At 36.1% G+C, this 21,181-nt stretch overlaps 1 protein-coding gene across 1 annotated transcript in view; it reads left to right on the top strand.

Moving 5' to 3' along the window:
- Positions 1 to 21,181, top strand: part of ADAM7 (ADAM metallopeptidase domain 7) — a 64,043-nt gene that overhangs the window by 25,574 nt on the left and 17,288 nt on the right. Inside the window, exons 8-12 of the mRNA XM_042982640.1 lie at positions 5,053 to 5,124; positions 13,216 to 13,385; positions 15,940 to 16,024; positions 17,397 to 17,527; positions 19,245 to 19,419. Coding sequence (XP_042838574.1) covers positions 5,053 to 5,124; positions 13,216 to 13,385; positions 15,940 to 16,024; positions 17,397 to 17,527; positions 19,245 to 19,419 — 633 coding nt within the window. The remainder of the gene's footprint in view (positions 1 to 5,052; positions 5,125 to 13,215; positions 13,386 to 15,939; positions 16,025 to 17,396; positions 17,528 to 19,244; positions 19,420 to 21,181) is intronic.

Here is a 21,181-nt window from a genome sequence, read left to right as displayed (position 1 = left end):
ACATATAGTATATAGAATGTATTGAATAATGCCCAGAGCCATGATGAGCTGCCCCGTCTCTGAAAAGGGAACTGGAGAATGTCTCCCTACTGAAACTGCAAAGAGAAAAGGAATGTTCTGTTTGTTTGTAGCAATAGGAAGGGAATATATTACACACAGGAAAGCAAAAATGTTAAACACGTATCATATAATGATATGGAGCGTGATATATTTTTCTTTAGATACAGAAATGCCAAGCAAAGCTTTTAATGTAAAACTTGATTAGAAACTTGATAAACTGTTACAGCTCAAGTCAAAAATGTTCTATGAAGACATTTTCATAATCTAAGATAAAACTAATCACATGAGGAAGAGTCAACTGACATAATGGGAAGGAGAATAAGCTCTCCAAGAACTGTAAACCAGCCACTGATATTTCAGATTATATACCTAAAAATAGAGTCAAAAAAGATGTACAACAAAAAATAACAGAGTTACAGGCAGATTAAGTTTTTTTCAGTTCCCCTCTATCAGGAAATTTTAGGTAAAGTAGGAAAAAATTCAACACAAGTAGAAAAGATCTGAGTCACATAAATATCGTTTTGATATAATCAATTGGTAGAATCTCCAAAACACACAAAATAGACAATCTATAATCTTTTCAAATGCAAACAAAATACTTCCAAAAATTAAACTGGTATTTGACCACAAAGAAAGTAAAAAGAAATAGAAAAAAATAGATATAGGGGCGCCTGGGTGGCTCAGTCAGTTAAGCATCCGACTTCGGCTCAGGTCATGATCTCACAGTTCGTAAGTTCGAGCCCCGCGTTGGGCTCTGTGCTGACAGCTCAGAGCCTGGAGCCTGTTTCAGATTCTGTGTCTCCCTCTCTCTCTCTGACCCTCCCCCATTCATGCTCTGTCTCTCTCTGTCTCAAAAGTAAATAAACGTTAAAAAAAATTAAAAAAAAAAAAAGAAAAAAATAGATATATAATAAAGAGCACACTTTTGTTTTTAAACCACAACCAAATTGGAAGTTATAACAAAAATTGATACATTAAGCCACTAAATGATCATTGGTTTGGAAACTAAAGCAAAATACATTTCCAAATATTAACTGACTGAAGAAGTCAAATCCGAAATTATGAAACATTTATAGCCGCAAAAAGAAAAGACTGGTATAGAGAAAACTTTAGATGCAGGAGGCGTAGCAGTATTTAGAAGGATATTTGTAGTCTTAGACATTTCTATGAAAGAGAAAGAAAAATTTAATGAACTAAGAGTCTAACTGGAAAAGTTATAAAATGAAACAGAATAAATCAAAAAAGGATAGAAAGGAGAAAAAAATCTTAACAATGCATGAAATTAATAAAAGACATGAGTCAAAATGAAGCAACTGGTAGATCAACAAAGCCAAATGCTCATTCCTTGAATAGATTGGTAAAATAGAGAAATCTCTGACAATAATTATTAAAAAAAATAAAAGTACAAATAAAATTAGAAGTAAAAGGAAGCATAACTATAAATATAGTACAGGTTACATGTCAATACAGTTGTGCCAATACAGTTACGAGCAGAAGCATGCAGTAAAATGTTACCAAGCTGACTTGCGAAGAAATAGTAAACCCAAAAAAGGTTGTAATGGATTTTAAAAATTAAATAACCAGTCCACAGTCTCTCAACAAATGAAGACACTAGGCTCACATGCATTTAAACACAAATTTTGCCAAAATTTGCTTTAACAGATAATATCTTTTACAAACAAATTTGAAGAATAAGCAAAGGGAAAAATTCTTCGCACATGTTATACAGTTATTATACCTTTTGCATTAGATATCTACTGCTGTGTAACAAACAACCCCAAGCTTAGTGTGGTTCGCTTGTATAGCAGTTCCACTGGGCTAGCTGGCTGGTGTAAAAATGGCTTCAGACACTTGACTGATATGTAGTACCAATGTCAGTTGGCCACGTAAGCAGTAGGCTCGCCTGTGCTTCTCATATGATAGCTGGGCATCAAAATATCAAGAAAGAGGCCAGGCTTCAGTATGTAAGACTTTTTAAGCTCCTGCTTGTACTACAATTATTAGTTAATGTCTCCTTAGCCAAACTAAGCCATAGAGTCAAGCCTAGAATCGATGTTGGAAGGAAATACACAAGGGTGTGGATATCTGGAAGAGGGATTTCTTAAGGATCATTACTGGAACGATCTATGATGACTTTGATAACAAATCCAGACAGGAAAGTAAAATTGTAAGACGATTTCACTTACCAAAACAACTGCAAAACCCTAAAAAAATAGTTGAAAACCCAGTCCTTGCACAGATCCAAAGAAAGTTTACATGGCAATGGTTTATCCCAGGAATGAAATCATCTCAAATATTTCTGATAAAACTCTTAGCAAGTAAAAGATGGAAGAAAATAAAGAACATTTACCGAAATCGTTCTATCCTGTATAAATATTAAACTTAAACTGTAATGTTGGAGGTTTTTTCCTCCAAAAGTGAGAATAAGATACATTTATTTTCACTGTCAATACATTTTATTTTAACATATTCACTGAAATTTTTAGTCACCATAATAAAACAAAATAAATGGGATCTATGTTAGTTTAAAAGAAAGACACAACATTATTGCATATTTTTAAAAATGAGGAGAAACTACAATTGTCAATTTTATAAAAAAAAAAGAAGTTGGTAAGTTTTGGGCACTAAATAAGCTTACTTTAACATGTTTATGAGAACATGTTAACTCACTTTTAAAAGAGTGCTAAAATAATTTCTTTGCTCTTAACAATAAGTTATTAGTAAAAAGTAAGAACAGTTTATTAAATTTAATATTTTACCCCAGGTACCAGGCAAATATTTGCTTGATATGATTTAAGGGCATTAAACTGGGCATAACTCTCACATAAGCTGCCTTAATATTGTCTTTAAATATTTAAATTTTTTTAAGAGAAGTTCCTATAGTAAATCATTCATTTTCATTTAACAAATAGTTAATGAGCATCTAATATGCTAGATGCAGAGTGTTGAATGTATATATTTATAATTATATGAGTAATATATTCATACGTACATACATGTATATGTTAGCTGATTATAAAGGGCAACAGCAAGAACAATGTAGAGTTATTGTATTCTGGTAAGACAGAATAGAAAAACAAAGGCAGCTTTTGGAAAACATGTTGAGGAGTTTACATATCTTGAAGACAATGTGACGAATTTTAAGCAGGTGAGTAAGGATATGGATGTATACAACCAGACCCAGCAAGTTGAAAGGATAAGCAGAACACAGGTGTCTAGATACTGGGGAAGACTAACCATTAATAAAGCCTTGGCAATAAGGATGCAAAGACTCTGTACGCATTAGTCTTCCTTACCCCCATTGGTGGAAATCACTGATTGATAAAGTACCCTATCCCTATGATCTCTAAGATACTCACTTGGGGGGTTCTGGGTGACTCAGTCAGTTAAGTGTCTGACTCTTGGTTTGGGCTAAGATCATGATCTCATGGTTCATGAGTTTGAGCCCCACATCAGGCTTTGTGCTGACAACACGGAGCCTCCTTGGGAGTCTCTCTCTCTCTCTCTCTCTCTCTCTCTCTCTCTCTCTCTCCCCCGCCTCCCCTGTTCACTCTCTTTGTCACTCTCTCAAAATAAATGAATAAACATTTTAAAAAATAGAAAGATTTAAAAAAATTTTAAGTGCATTTATTTATTTTGTGAGAGAACATGAAAGCATGAGCTGGGGATGGGCAGAGGGAGAGGGAGAGAGAGAATCCCAAGCAGACTCCATGCGGTCCGCCCACAGCCTGACTCAGTGTTTGAGCTCATGAACCTTGAGATCACGACCTGAGCCAAAATCAAGAGTCCAACACTTAGCCAACTGAGCCACCCAGGCACCCCAGTCTCAGGATCTTTCTCAACTGTATTTTAGGCAAGCTCTACCAACTGGTCACCAAGAATTCTGGTGTGAAACCATATTTGCCACCCAGAATTTAAGGGAATGGTGGAAAAAAGGAACCTCTGTACAATGAAACACTAGGAGGGATAGGGTATTGGACACAAAGGTGGTAAGAAATTTCTTGAAAGATAAAATGGTCAATATTAAAGGTAGATGAGATGACTAGGAAGATGAGGAAAAGGTGTTCAATGGACTGGATAAGCAGGAGGACATTTATGTGCCTGTCAAGAATAGTTTCCGTGGAATAGAGGCAGTTAAACTAATGAGTAGTGGGTTGAGGGATGAATGAGAGATAAGTGAAGAGAGTCTAACGTTATATCTTTGAGGTATTTAGGTATGTGAGACAACAGGAGAGCAATGGAATAGTAAATAGAGGATATTTGTAGGATTCAGAAAAGCCATATTTCTTTTTATTCTTATTATGAAACAAGCTTGATCATTTGCATTTATCCCTACAGGATACTTTTGTTATTATAAAGTATATTTTATCAGGTTTCAATAGATAATGCCAACAACAAGGTCCACAAATGGGGAGTCCATTTCTTAGGAACAAAAGACAGAATAGGCTGGAGCAGGAAGGTCCGCTTTGTTTTCTCAGCCTTTTCCTGGAGAGAAGGGGTGTCACAGTTTCTTGCCCCTCTCCATCACATCTCTGGCTCCAGGGTGGTCTTTGATTACATTCCGTAGTTTGTTACTACCATGGATACAGAAGGGCTGATAAAGTTTCCGGGTTGTTTTGCAATATAAGGATTTCTGTGACACTTCAATAAGTTTTGCTTCATCAGCATGATAAATATGGACTCTAAAGAACACTTATCAGTTGGTTTAATAAATCAACGTAATGCAATATGTTGTGATGTGAAAAGGGAACAAGGTTATGAAGAAAATCTTAAAAATAGTGCTAAGCTGAAGCATGTCTTTAGAAACTGCTGTATGTAGTGATTTCATATCAAAAATGTAATTCTGCATAAATTGCCACGATTTTTAGCTGACCAGAAAGAATACCAATAAGTTTCCCCCCCACCCTGGAAATATCTCACAGTGGGTGAAGTATTTTGTTGAGTTCATATCATCTGTTATTAATGAATGTTGATCTGATGTTTTATTTCCAGTGTCGCAGGAATAATCATCCTCACAGTAAAATAAGGAATCGAATTTGGGGAATGGTCAATTTTGTCAACATGGTAAGATCTGATAACGTTTGAATCAATCTAAGAATACAAATGGAAAATACCTTTTAGGGTAGATATCTCCTGGGTTTTGTGGTAAGCTCAGTATTGAGACGGCCCAAAACACAGAAATTCACTGCATAGACTAATGAACCAAAATCCATTGAAAACTGTAAGGCAATAAAGGAAACACAGCTCTGAGATTTTGGGTTTTGAAGTGAATGACATTTAACATCTAAATAAATTTCAAATATTGGTTAGTAACCACAAAATTTATAAAGCGACATATAAAGACTTGAAAACTCATCATGCATAAATCAAATCCATTAATACATTTTAAATCACTGTTCCAGAACCTAGCACTGTTGGAGACCTTGTCCCCGCTTCACCCACCTTGTCCCCGCTTCACCCTCAACTTCAGGCCTTTGTTAAGAGCCAGAGCTGAAAGGTCTATACTCACAATTCTTATCTCTCCTTCAGTAGTAATCTGTTTTTGTTTGTTAATTCAGTGATCTCTAGCCTGGTTAGGGGACCCAGAGAGTTTTGTTAACCTGATCTATCCCGTTTTAGGAAAGCTCTGCCCATGGGGTCTTTGGGTAGATTATTCTCATCGTTTATGTTCTTCCTTCACTGGTAGGAGACCTAGAAGGCTCTGGCCTTAGGACAGCTTCCTGTCTGTCCTCCAGGGGCAGAAGGTTTTTGTTTGTTTGTTTTTCTGGTTTTTCTTTTCCCTTCTTTCAGTAACAATAGGTTTTCACTTGAGTTCTGGGAGAATAAAAAAAAAATGCCCTACCCTCAGCAATCAATATGCCATCCAGACAGATCATCAATAAAGACTGGATTTGAACAACACTATAGACCAAATGAAACCAACAGGTATATGCAGAATTTTTCACCCAAGAGCAACAGAATACACCATTTCTTTCCCAGAGCAGAAGAGACATTTCATGATATATATTATAGAGTAGGCCACAAAGCAAATCTCAACAAATTCAAGAAGATGGAAATGATATCAAGTATCTTTTCCTGCCACAGTGGTATGAAAGTAAAAAAGCAACGCCAGCCAGATTAATGGAAAATTTATAAATATGCAGAAATTTAAGAGCACATTCCTGAACAACAAGTGGACCAACGGATAAATGAAAGGCATAAGAAAAAAATCTTGGTACAAAAAATGAAAACAAAACCTATCAAAACGGATGAGATGCAACAAAAGGAGCTCTGGGAGGAAAGTTTATAGCTATAAATGCAAACATATATCAATTAAAAAGAAAATATCAATAAACAACTAAAGTTCTACCTTAAGGGACTGCAAAAAGAGCAAACTAAGCCCGTAGTGAGCACGAGGAAAGAAGGAACAATGAGATAAGAACAGGAAAAAAAAATTTTCTGAAGGTCACACAGCAGCTTAGTGCTTTTGTTTTTCTGGAGAGCAAGAGTCTGGTAGGTTCAAAGATGTTCCCAAGTCAGCAGTTTCTGTCATCCTTCAAGCCTATCCCACCAAAGGAGGGGACCTCCAAGTCTCCCATTCTGCCCTCCATGGTTTCATGGGCATGCAGAGGAGGCCCATGGAGAAGATTCTGAGCATAGGTGTGAGATTCCTTATGCCTGTGTCTCTCAGAGGATCCTATACTCATTCTGTCACATACTTGCCCTTTAGCAATTCCTTAAAAATGTCTGGTAAATTCTTCTTATGTCTTGTATGGCGCTCAGCATGCTCTGCTGCTGGGAGATACTCCAGTACCATTTCTGCCTTAAAGAAGCAATCTTTCCTGAGATTTCAGGCATCATCTTACTTGCCCTGTTACCTCAGCTAACTTACGGTCCGATCTGATATGACTTTGTAGATTCTCTGGCTTTTTCTTTCTGTCAGGGTAGAAGCGATATTATTTCCGGTTTTGTACATCTGAGCCAGAAGTAGATATTCTCTGAGCTTTAAGCCTATTTCTATGGCTATTAAAAACCCTCCCCATATTTTTCTAAAAGGGAGGAACAATGTGGTGTGAAATAGTTATATCTCATAGTCACCTATGGTTTTTTTTCCTGTTTCTTTTTATTGATTGATTTTCTCCCTTTTCTCCACATCCATACCAGCATCTGTTGATGGCCGTTCTAACAAGCATGAGATCATACCTCATCGTGATTTTAATTTGCATTATCCTAATGCCTAGTGATGTTGAACATCTTTTCATGTACTTATTGGCCTTTCATGCATCTTTTTTGAAAAACATGTCTGTTTAGGTACTTTGCCCATTTTTGAATTAGGTTATTTGTATGTTTTTTGCTATTGAGTTGATGGGTTGTTTAGGTGTGTTGGATATTAACCCCTTGTCAGATATATGGCTTGTAAATATGTTTTCCCATTCCATCTTTTCACTTTTTTAATGGACTCTTTTGCTGTGTAGAAGCCTTGAGATGCAGTCCCATTTCTTATTTCTTATTTTATTGCTTGTGCTTTTAGGTGTCATATCCAAAAAATCATTACCAAGACCCATGTTAAGGAGCTTTAGTTTTGTTTTCTTCTAGGATCTTCATAGTAAGACTCAACATGTAAGTCTTTAATCCACTTTGAATTCATTTTTGTGAATGGCATAAGTTACCGGTTCATCTTCATTCATTTATTTACATGTGAATACGCAATCATCTCAGCGTCTTACATTGAAGAGATAATGTTTTGTCCACTGAGTGTTCTTGGCTTCCTTGTCAAGTATTAGGTGACTGTATATGCCTCAGTTCATTTCTGGACTCTTGATTCTGTCCCATTGGACTATTTGTCTCTTTATATGGTAGTCCCATACTGTTTTGATGACTTTAGATTTACATAAAATTTAACATCAGGAAGTGTGATGCTCCTGCTTTGTCTGTCTCAGGATTTTTTTTTTTCTTGGCTATTTGGGTGTTTTGTGGTTCTATATAAACTTTAGGAGTTTGTTTTCTACTTTCATAACAACCGTCATTGGAATCTTGATAGGGATTGCATTGACTATATAGATGGCTTTCAGTAGTATATGCATTTTAACATTATTAATTCTTCCACTCAATGGACAGAGGATACCTTTGCATTTATCTGTGTCTTCTTTGATTTATCTTATCGACTTATACTTTTAAGCATACATATCTTTCAGCTCCTTAATTAACTTTATTCCTAAGTATTTTATTATTTTTGACGTTCGTGTATGTGGGGGATAAATATTTTTATTTCTCTTCAGAAATTTCCCTGTTATTGTCTAGAAATGCTACCAAATGTCTGCCTGCTAATTTTGTATCCTGCAACTGTACTGAATTCATTGAGTAGATCTTAACAATTTTGGGTTGTCTTTGGGATTTTTCTATAGATAAAATCATGGCTGCAAATAGAGACAATGTTACTTTCCTTACCAATTCTGATACCCTTGTTTCTTTTTATTGTCTGATTGCTGTAGCTAGAACTTCCAGTACTATGTTGAATAGGTTGCTAAGAGTGGGTACTGGTTTTGTACTTGATCTTAGAAGAAAAGCTTTTTCACCATTGAGCATGATGTTAGCTATTCGCTTGTCATATATGGCTTTGATTATGTTGAGATATGTTCCACCTATGCCTAATTTGTTAAGAGGTTTTTTTTTAATAATGAATAAAATGTTGAATTTTGTCAAGTTGAGATACGATTCTTATGATTCTTTTCTTTCATGTTATTAATGTAATATGTCACATTCATTGATTTGTTTATTTGAATGACCCTTGCATCCCAGGGTAAATTCCACTTGATCATGTGAATGATCCTCTTAATGTGCTGCTGAATTCAATTTGGTGGCATTTTATTGAGATTTTTTTGCATTTATACTCATTAGGGATATTAGCCTGAAGTATTCTTTTCTAGTAGTATCCATTTCTGGTTTGGGTATCAAGGTGATGTTGGCCTTGTGAAATGAGTTTGGAGTGTTTCCTTCCCTTTGAGTTTTTCTTTTTCTTTTTGGAAGAGTTTGAGAATTATTGGTATTAATTCTTTAAATGTTTGGTATAATTACACTATCTGGTCCTGGGGTTCATTAGGATAGTTTCGATTATTATTTCAATATCCTTACTAGTAATTGGTCTATTCGGAGTTTCTATTTCTGTTGATTTGGTCTTGGTAAGTTGTATGTTTCCAATAATTTTTGCTTTTCTCCTAGGTGTCATGTTTCTTGTCATATAGTTGTTCATCGCAGCCTCTTATCCTTTAAATTTCTGTGATATCAGTTGTAACGCCCCCTTTTTCATTTATAATTTTGCTGGTTTAAGTCCTTTATGTTTTGCTTAGTCTAGCTAGGGTTTGTCCATTGTCTTCATCTTTTTAAAGAACTGACTCTTAGTTTGGTTAATCTTTTCCAACGTTTTTCTGTTCTCTACTTCATTTATTTCTCCTATAATGTTTATCATTTCCTTTCTTCAGCTAAGTTTGGGCTGTTTTTATTGTTGTTGTTTTGGTTTGGTGTTTTTTAAATATGTATAGGTCCTCAGTGTGTAGAGTTAGGTTGTTTATCTGAGATCTTTCTTACTTCTTAATGTAGGCATTTATGGCTATGAACTTTCTTTTCTCTTAGAGCTGCTTTTGATGCATCCTATAAGTTGTGTTTCCATTTTCATTTCTCTCAAGAAACTCTTGTTTCCCCTTTAGTTTCTCCTTTGATCCATTGATTGTGTAGGAGAGTGTGCTTAATTTTCATGTACTCATGAATTTCCAGTTTTCCTCTTGTTATTGGTTTCTAGTTCCATACCTTTATATTCAAAAAAGATACTTGGTATGATTTCTGTCTTCTTGAACTTGCTAAGACTTGTTTTAAAACCTAATATATAGTCTATCACAAAAATATTCTATGTGCATATAAGAAGACTATGTATTCTGTTGTTGGATAGAATGTTCTATATATGTCTGTTAGGTCCATTAGGGCTAAAGCATTGTTCAAATTCACTGTTGACTTATTGATTCTCTGTCTGATCTATCCATTGTTCAGTGTGGGGTATTAAAGGCCCAACTATAATTGCTTTACTGTTTATTTCTCCTTTTATTTCTGCTGGTTTTTCTTTGTATATTTGTTTTCTTTTTTTCAAGTTTTTTTTTAATGTTTATTTTGAGAGAGAGAGAGAGAGAGAGAGAATGTGCACACAGCTGAAGAGGAGCAGAGAGACAGAGGGAGAGAGAGAATTCCAAGCAGGCTCTATGCCATCACCAAAAAGCCCAATATAGGGCTCGATCTCAAGAACCATGAGATCATGACCTGAGCCAAAATCAGGAGTCAGACACTTGACCAAATGAGCCACCCAGGCACTCCATATATTTAGGTTTTCCAATATTGGGTTTATATATATATATATATATATATATATATATAACTATATATATATATATAACTATATATAACTATATATATAAAAGAATATATATAGTTATATATATATATAGTTATATATATATATAGTTATATATATAGTTATATATATAGTTATATATATAGTTATATATATATAGTTATATATATATATATAGTTATATATACATAGTTATTTATATTTATATTTTTATATATATATATAGTTATATAGTTATATCTTCTTGATATATTGACCACTTTATTATTGACTAATGCCCTTAGTTTAAAATCTACTTTGTTGGATATAAATATAGCTACCACTACTTGTCTTTTCTTTCTTTCTTTCTTTCTTTCTTTCTTTCTTTCTTTCTTTCTCCTTCTAGTTACCATTTGCTTGAAATGTCTTTTTCCATTCCTTCCCTCTTAGTGTATGTGTGTCTGTAGGGCTAATGTGTCTTGTACGCTATATATTGTTGTATTTTGCTTTTTTATCCATTCATCCACCCTATGTCTTTCAGATTGAAGAATTTAATTTGTTTACATTTAAAGTAATTATTGATAGGTAAGAACCTAATATTGCCACTTTGTTTATTGTTTTCTGGTTGTTTTGTAGATCCATTTTTCCCTATTTCTTATCCTACTGTCTTTTTTTTGTGTTTTGATATCTTTAGTATCAGTACACTTTGACTTCTTTATTGTATTCCTTTGTATAATTGCCAGAAAAATTTCCCTTGTGGTTATCATGAGGTTTACATAAGATATCAAACTTATCACATCCTGATTTAACCTGATAACAACTTAGAATTCATATACTTTGCACTTCTCCTTTTTCTCCTTACATGTTAGATTCCTGCTGTTATAATTTACATGGTTTTTAAATATTTTGTAACAAATAGCATTGTGCACATTGTACTTATGGGGTTTTTTTTTTTGCTATGTTCATTTTTTTTAGCTTTTAAACTAGAGTCGTGAATTATATACCACTATTACCAAATTGCAGAATCTAACAATGACTATACATTTACCATTACAAATGAGATTTATCAACAAAAACTTTTTAGGCCAAGAGAGGATGTAATATCAAAATAACTGTCAACTAAAAATACTATGACTGGTAAAGCTGTCCTTCAGTAATGGAGAGATAAAAACTTTCTTGAACAAACAAAAGCTGTGGAAGAGAGCTCATTACCACCAGACCTGCCGTACAAAAAATGCTAAAGAGATTTCTTTGAGTGGAAGAAAAGGAATGCTAATTAAAATCATAAAAAAACAAAATGATAACATTAATCTCTTACGTAATTAAGAGTCTCTTATGGTTTGCCTCTCTCTTTTTCCTTTCCCCAGTGTTCACCTGTTTTGTTTCTTAAATTCTATATGAGTTAAATCATTGTATTTGTCTTTCTCTGACCGACTTACTTCACTTAGCATAATACACTCTAACTCCATCCACATCATTGCAAATGGCAAGACTTCATTCTTTTTGATGGCTGAGTAACACTCCATTATATACCATATCTTCTTTATCCATGAATATGGATACGCTTCGTAGTAACGATTGATTGCATCCTCTACTAATTCTGTGAGCTCTCCATTCAGTTTCTTATTCATTCTTTCTTTCAATCTACTTTGTATTGGCTGCTATATATAGTTTTTGTCTCAAAATCCTCATAATGTGTACTAAAACTTTATGTTCTTTTGTGATGACATCAAACTATCTGCCAGCTTAGAGTTTACAAAAGCAAATGGGAATAGGGGTGAGAAGGCTTATGGGCTATAGCAATTTGTGCCTGTTTTGAGCAATCTCCAGTAAGATTTCTCAGACTACAAAGTAGTTCCAAAAATCAAACAAAATATGGCAGCTAAGCTATTGGTCTTTGAAAATCATTATCAACCTTCTAATCTGCCGTAGAACCAGCTAATGACTTAAATGGAGAGATAAATAAGGTACATTTATTCCTCTGTGTGTCACTGTTAGTGAATTCACATAGGTCAGTTATAATCTCAGAGCCTTAATAAATTATTTATTCTAGGCACATCTTGAGCCCAGTGTCTGTAAAGTTTATGACAGCTCAAAGGGAATCTGATTTATTTATTGTTTTTAATGTTTATCTTTTGAGAGAGAGAGAGTGTGTGTGCAAGTGGGAGAAGGGCAAAGAGAGAGAGGGAGACACAGAATCCGAAGCAGACTCCAGGCTCTGAGCTGTTAGCACAGAGCCCGATGTGGGGCTAGAACCTGCTAGCTGTGAGATCATGACCTGAGCTGAAGTCGGACGTTCAACAGACTGAGCCACCCAGAGGTGCCAAGGGAATATGATTTTTTAGTCAAGTGTCTTTGTTGGTCATGATAATTCACCCAGGATTCTGGCCAATTTACTCTACATTCTGTTGCAAAATAACCATTTGTAAAATAAGGCCTGTGCTTTTTGTTGATGTACCTCACATATTTTGTTTTGTTTTGTTTTATAAAACGTTTATTTATTTCTGAGACAGAGAGAGACAGAGCATGAGTGGGGGAGGGGCAGAAAGAGAGAGGGAGACCAAGATTCCGAAGCAGGCTCCAGGCTCTGAGCTGTCAGCACAGAGCCCGACTCGGGGTTCAAACCCACAGACTGCGAGATCATGACCTGAGCCGAAGTTGGACACTCAACTGACTGAGCCACCCAGGCACCCCTGTACCTCACATGTTAAAAGTACTTATTTTAATATAAAGGAATATAGTAACGATGAAGGATCCTTCTGTAACTTGACTCTGTGAAAACTTACTTCCCCTTTAAACAGATTTATAAAACCATGGACATTCATGTGACATTGGTTGGCCTTGAAATGTGGACAAATGGAGATAAAATAGACATAGATTCAAACATGGAAAATACCTTATTGCGTTTCTCAAGTTGGCAAGAAATATTCCTTAAAAAAAGGAATAATTTTGATCACGTTCTGTTACTCAGGTATGTAAGTTCTCTATTTTCCTGCGTAACTTAGGTGGATTATAAAAAAAAGAAAATAAAACAAATGAACAGCAACCAAATACTTTTTAAAACAATTGACTTTTGCATAGTACACAGTGACAAAATGTTATGTCTAGCCATACGTAAAATTTCTAAGTGAACTTTTTCATATTCTTTCTTTCTAGTATTGGTTAATACTAGAAAGTAAACATATGATATATTTCCAGTTCTGGGCAGGGTTGAAAATGTCATTAGGTAAGCAATGTACTTTTAGAATTGATTCACTTATCAACATCCAACACTAACTCCTTCCATGTTATGTCATTCCAATGCGCCACCAAAACCAACCTTTCCGGTGGAAAGGAGGAAAGGAATATCCTCATTCCCTGGATATTTTCCCTCAACAGAGTGTCCCTATCCAGTGACTAGCCTCTCAAGAGCATCTCTTCTGCTGTTAAAGATGACAAATAACTAATCTATCACAGCGTTAATATTCCTAAGTAAAGGTTGGGATTTACGTACAGTACTACATCATTCTTTAAAGCGGGGTGGGGGGCATTTTTATCATATTTTTGTAATTCAAAATACCTATCACACTACTCAGCCTATAAGAAAATGATAAATAATTGTGGAGCCGAACTGATCTTCACCTTGTGTTAACCATAGTCCTGTTATCCTAATTAAATTACGAAAACACACCTTTGGAGCAATGGAATCTTTCGGCAATTCTTCTGGTGCCCTTACGGCTACTATGTATATAACCATGGTACCCACTTGACCCACTTCATTTTCCTATAATAGCAGTGCTTCTCCTAAGGTCTGTGGATGGCCTACAAATGTGCTTCCCGGCATCACATAAGTGTTAACTTTCAGTTTGAACTCAGAACAGTGAACCTTCCAAAGCCTATAGTTGGAGTCCAGCTCTTTGGCAGATTGATGAGAGTGTAATGCACCTCCAAAATAATATCAGTTCTGATTTTTATATCTGGAATGGCCCCCAGCACACATCTGCAGGGGGTCATAGTTGTACCTGACTTGGACTCAGAGATTCATGCACCAGTTTGCCCTAAAATTACAGAGGTTAAAGTAAAATATCACCATGACCTTTGTTGTGGGCAAGATTAATCTCTTTGCCTATTTCTTGGGCCTGTGTTTTAAAATAATAAATTAGTCTAGAAATATTTACATGGCTGTAAACGGAAAACTTTGCTTTCCTCAATGTCTCTTATCCTGAGAAGTAGCTTCTTACGCCAATAGTACGTCTGCAAATACGGAGATGAGAAAAGGGCTACTAAATGTCTAACCGGACATCATATTTGAGACTTCTTATGTGTTGAGCTTCTTGGACGTCTTTTTGCCTATGTTCACAGAAAACCAGAAGGGATGAGACAATATATACGGCATTATCATGGTGTGACTTTTGTTCTTAAGTGACCTTGAGCAAAATCAGACCGTGCGCGCTCTGATGCTTTGTTTCCATAGGCGGTGTTCTTCCAAGATCTCCAGAGTCTAGCGAGACCAGAATTCTAAGTTCTTCCAAGATGTGTAGCCAAACACTGAGACTACAATGTACAACATTTCGAAAGCAAAGAAAGAAATAGAGCATGTTTCTTTTTTGATCTTCTTGGTCAAAAAAGTTAAAGATTAAAGATGGTCGCCTAGCCTGACCACCTTCCTTGTATTTGAACCTTCTTAATTAAATTCCACGTGTGGTCCTCCAGCTCATGATCACTGTCTTTAAAGTGGTTCAACTCTAAATGTTCTTGAAAGCATATCGGGTCTGGATTCCCTGAACATACACAACTACATCTGTCTTTTTAGGTAATCCAAGAATAGTTCACGTGACACCTTTTTAAAATATTTGATTATAGGGGTGCCTGGGTGGCTCAGTCGGTTGGGCGTCCGACTTCGGCTCAGGTCATGATCTCGCGGTCTGTGAGTTCGAGCCCCGCATCGGGCTCTGGGCTGACAGCTCAGAGCCTGGAGCCTGTTTCGGATTCTGTGTCTCCCTCTCTCTCTGACCCTCCCCTGCTCGTGCTGTGTCTCTCTCTGTCTCAAAAATAAATAAATGTTTAAAAAAAAATTTAAATATTTGATTATAGCTATCAAGTCCTCTATGAATTTCTATGGTTGATGGAAATTTTCTAAAAATTTTCAACTATAGCTAATTAATTAGTCATGGTGTTGAGTCGACTCACTGTGTTGTATTTTTCCCTCCAAACATTTTTTAGCTTAATTGTTTGGTCTTTTAAGTGGTTTTATCCAAAGCTGAGTATAGAGTAAGCCATGGAAAATTGGACTCTCACCATATTATGTTTTTAGAAAGTACATTTTTTAAGACTTCAACTTTGGACTGTACTGTTTCAATGCCTCTAGTATAGCACAGGTTTTAAATGAGCTTAATAACAACTAAGATCATCCTCAATTCTAGACCTCTAGAACAAAAGGCACTTTTATGTGCAAAGGTACTAGCATTGTGAGGGTTCGTAGCAATTCAATCTTTGTGTTAAACTATGACCTCAGACTGAAGAGTGTATTTGCACCTTGTTTCCAGTGGGAAGTGGCTCTACACAAATGCACAAGGAATTTCTTATCCAGGGGGTATATGCCTGCCCTATTATTCCTCCAGTGTCGTTAAGGTAGGCTGTGTTTTACTGATGTTATGTTACTTAATCATAAAGTTTGAATTAAACTTTTGTAAATTTTCTGCATCCCACTGAAGAGAACACGCATGCATTCTGTCATATATTCCCACCAAGATATGTCATGATGAAGCTGTTATGTTTCTTTTATCAAATCAGAAAATAATCTTTTATAAAAACTATAGATGAACAATGAAAGTAAACGAGTGTTGTTCAGAGCTTAAAAGAACACCACACACAAAGGAACATACAAAAACTAAGAAAGCTTTTTGGCATATTAAATATAATGTGTCTTTATTTACAAGGACACATAAAGTGCACAAAACTTGATGGCTGAGTTAGCAAGTGATAATTGTTCTCGTGCTGAAAAGGGAGTGCATAAACCATTTAAAATAGCATAGCAAGACAACCTTGCAATTCATTTTCAGGAAGAATAAGGCCTTCAAACTGCTGACTTATCTATTTTATCTGGTATTTTTCCCAAGTCACTAAGCTTCTAGTAAATGGTGTCCAAGTAATCTTATTTCAGTCTTATTAAAGACCTTGAAATTAAAACCTAGTACATGATCTATTTCTTAAATGGATATTTTTATGATTATGCCTTGACTCCGGTATTTTAATAACACAAATTCTGCATAGTGGAGTCCGTCTAATCTAACACAGGCTGTTGCCACTCCAATTATGGCATTACAACTCGTCCAGAACACATTATAAATTTCAAATGAGTGCAATGAGATAGCCAAATTAGAGGAATTTTACCTTTACAGTAGCCTAATATCCCACTCCTTTCTGGAAATTAATTTTTTAGTCATTAATATAGAGATAAAAACATGAAATAGAGCTAAAACACAGGTAACAATCAACCCTTCCTGGGATTTCAAATCACTGAATTTCTGGGTTTTTTCATAGCAGAAACTTCCTCCACAATGATCACATAACATTGTTGTGCAGTGTAAGACTGTACTTGGAAAACATGAACCTCGCATATTTATTTTTACCCTCTTTGAATATCTAGTATATAAAAGGCAAATCAATAATGTTTATTGTATTGTGTACGACATTAGCTTATCATTTTTAGCTATTTGTAAGAATGAGTTTATAGAAATCCAACAATGACTATTGCTGTGCCACAAAAAAAGAATTTCAAAATGCTAGTGTTAGAGACACTCAGAAGGTCGTTTGTCCAACATCATTATATAATTAAAGGACCCGAGGGCAAGACAGGGAGATAACTAAGTCCATGGCCTCTCAGATAAGTACTACTTAACCAGAAGCTAGAAACTGGGTCTCAACCAATAGTTCAAAACACTATGTACTAGAGTGCATTATCTTATAGAAATTTCTGATGCACATCTTTTCTTGGCCTTAGGATCTTTTACCTGACCTAAATGTAGTCGCAAGCAGAATTGCACATCAGCTGGGGCATAGCCTTGGGATGAAGCATAATGATTACCCGTGTACTTGTACTTTTGAGAGATGCGTGATGGATCACGGTGGAAGGTGAGGCTCAAACCATGCAGAGAAGACATTTAGATATTTTGCAACTGGCTCTTGATTAGATCTCCATATTATTATGTGAAAATTTTCCTAATATATTCCGTAAATTCTCTTACAAAACCAGCCGTGATAGGCTTCCCTTTGGGGTCTAAATCTTATCAGTTGGTAGTGTCTGTTCTAGTGATACAGTGAGAGAAAATTTAAAACTCCATCTGAGCATACTACAAAAGTATGCAATGATTAATTAGTAAATTGCACTAAGGTGCATAGGGGAGGGATACACTCAATGTGCCTCATTTTATCATCTTTGTTATAAACTCTAATTTCCTCCTTCAAATCTTTACTCACATGTTATTCTCAGCCAAGCCTCCCCCAGCCACTTGATCCAATTGTTCAATCCTGTCTCCTCATAACACCCTGTCGGGAATTATCTATCCCCTCTTCTTTGCATTCCCCCCCATTCTTAGTATTAATCACTATTTAATATAGTCTATGCTTTAGCTATTTAGCTTGCTTATTATTTTATTTTTCCAATAAATTATAAACTTCATGAAGGCAGAGGGTTTTGTCTGCTTCGTTCACTATTTCATCACACTATCTAGAAAAGTCCCAGATACACTCTGTAAATAGTTACAGAATATAGGACTGTATATCCTGTGTGTGTGTGTGTATATATATCTATCTATATCTATATCTATATCTATATCTATATATATATATATATATATATCCCTTCATCAAGCTGTGAATTACGTGCATCCAGGTCCTAAACCTTACATGTCTTGGAATTCCCTCACAGAGGGGACACAGTGCATTGCATATAAGAAAAGTGTTTGCTGATGATGGTCAGTGCTTCTATATATTGATTAAATGAGGTAAAATAGTGAAAGCCCCAAATTACGGTGACTGGCACAGAATAGGAACTAAGTAACTGACAGCTGATTTTATATCATTATCTACATAATTAGTAGTGTTTTTCAGAACCCCACCATCCCAAAGTAATGCATTTAAGGCTCAAAAAGTACATCTGTACCCAATCATTGTGTCAATGGCAAGGGAGTCAAAACAAGAGGAAGACAGAAGGGAGGTGAATATCAGTTTTGTGAATCTTTAAACTTTTCAGAAGTATAGTGCATTCCTAGGATGTGTGAGATGTTACCAAATGGATCCTTTGTTTCAACAAATGTTTACAGAGACCTACTCTGTGCCAGACACAGCACTTATTGGAAAAGAAGAAGACGATCTGTTTCTTGCTTTGAGAAGCTTGCAATCTTGCATGAATGATAAACAATTTTTACGGTGTTAAACTAGCGTTTATTGGAAAAGAAGAAGAAGATCTATTTCTTGCTTTGAGAAGCTTGTAATCTTGCATGAATGATAATTATATAGATGATGGCAAGAGGCACAAGCAAAAAGTGATATGGGGCAGCAAGCCATTCAGTCTAAACTGTGGGCTTCAGGGAGGACTTTCTGGAGGAGATATAGTCCGAGTATTTTCACCAGAATGGCATGCATTGCCTGTTTCAATAGACATTGTCTATTATAAAAGCCCAGTTGCTACTCTCTTACACCACTAAGGCAAGAGTAGGAGAAGTAAATGGACTTTTAGAGTTGATCGTTTATATTTATTCTTTCTAAATCCCTCATAAAACTTTCATAGCTGTTCCACCAGTATGCATGGATAAAATTAATCTTTATTTTTCGCTCCTCTAAACTGTAGCATTCCGGCACTAAAATTCAGTAAATGCAACAGAATTCGGTACCTGCAACACGTGAAGGATTACAATCCGACGTGCCTGTTCAATGTCCCATTTTCTGATAAGCTAAGTGATTACCCGTATTGTGGAAACAAGAAGTTGGACGAAGGAGAAGAGTGCGACTGTGGCCCTGTTCAGGTATTTGCAAATAATGTTGTATTTAAATTACAAAGTTTGTGCTCAGCTAGAACCTAGACAGGTAAGTAGCCTTTAATCAACCATATTTCTTGTAAAGTGTTAAATAATGTGTTTTTTTGTCTCATTTTGAAACAAGTTATTGGCGTAGCCTCATTGCAAGGCATCTTACCAAGTCATGAATTATGCATAATGATCTTGCTGGAGACCCACAGTATCACATTTGCCTCGTTTATATATTAATTGGCTCTTCTTGTGAGAAAACCCCCTAGATGTCATTAAGTCTGATCTCATGCACAGTAGGAATGTGTTCTCCACAGTCAGTCAATTGAGTTTTACTCAGGACCTTAAGAAGCTTGTCTATATCCCAGTTGGACAGTTCATGTGATAGAAAACTCGGTCTTAATTGAGCAGAAACCTTCTAACCTTCCACATATTTATTACAGCCTTGGTCTCTGGAACACTTAGAAGAAGATTTAAGACAAATGTTTGAGTCATTCTTTTTTTTTTTTTTAATTAAAAAAAAATATCTATTTTGAGAGAGAACGAGAGAGAGCACGAGTGGGGAAAGGGCAGAGAGAGACGGAGACAGAGAATCCCAAGCAGGCTCCATGCCGTCAGCTCACAGCCGGATGTGGGGCTCAAACTTACGAACCTTGAGATCGTGAACTGAGCCGAAAGCGAGAGTTGAAGTCTTAACCAACTGAGCCACCCAGGTGCCCCTAGAGTAATTCTTAATCTGCTTTTCTCCAACATAGAGGCTATTTTGGTTGAGAGCTTATCATGTAGGTATGAGTCCTAAACAGCTACTTCTCAAGTGATGTGTATGTATATCACCTGGGGATGTTGTTAATTGTGGATTTTCTAATTCAGGAGGCCTGAAGTGAGGCAGAGATCCTTTATTCCTAACAACCACCAAGGTCACGTTGATACTACTGGACTGAAGACCGTATTTGTGGTCCACACACTATAGGCACTCTACAGTTCAAAATAAATCTAATTGTGTGGCGAACCAGAGACTGCACGATCGGAGTGGGGACAGTGACATGTCCAGAGTTTTCAAATGTCTCACCTTAAATGTGAAGAGGCTCTTAACTTTGGAAATTGATGTGTCTGCCCGTGCCTGTTCTTTAAAATAGTTCTACAGTTTTATTTTAACATATGAAGTGCTGTCCAGACAGGATGCAGATAATTTCTTTTGCAATTAAAAAAAAAAAATTTAACGTTTATTTCTTTTTGAGACAGAGAGAGACAGAGCATGAACCGGGGAGGGTCAGAGAGAGGGAGACACAGAATCTGAAACAGGCTCCAGGCTCTGAGCTGTCGGCACAGAGCCCGACGCGGGGCTCGAACTCACAGACCGCGAGATCATGACCTGAGCCAAAGTCGGCCGCTTAACCGACTGAGCCACCCAGGCGCCCCTTCTTTTGCAATTTTAATTTCGTTGGAGGAGACAGGGCCTAAGTGTCCATGAGTTTTTGATGAAACGTTAACAACAGCAACAAAATCCAGCCTGAAATACTTAGCATCTTGAGAAAAATGTTAAATTATGTCTTCAGAAGTTCTATTATTTCATATTAAACCTTTAGTATAAAGCAGTAGCAGGACCCTTCCTTCCAAAGAGTGGAAAGGAAAATGGAAGGTCAGAAGCTTTGGGCTTTGTACCCTGCCAGGGAAAATGCACTGAGTGTGGAGTACTGAATGGCCAAACAGGAAGGAAACAAAGTAAAAGTCCCAAAGACCAGTTACAAGGAATCGTCTTCAC

Source organism: Panthera tigris, chromosome B1 (assembly GCF_018350195.1).
Source record: "Panthera tigris isolate Pti1 chromosome B1, P.tigris_Pti1_mat1.1, whole genome shotgun sequence".
NCBI classification, from domain to species: Eukaryota; Metazoa; Chordata; class Mammalia; order Carnivora; family Felidae; genus Panthera; species Panthera tigris.
Note: the sequence above shows the minus strand (reverse complement) of the source record. Positions and strands in the feature narration are given on the sequence as shown.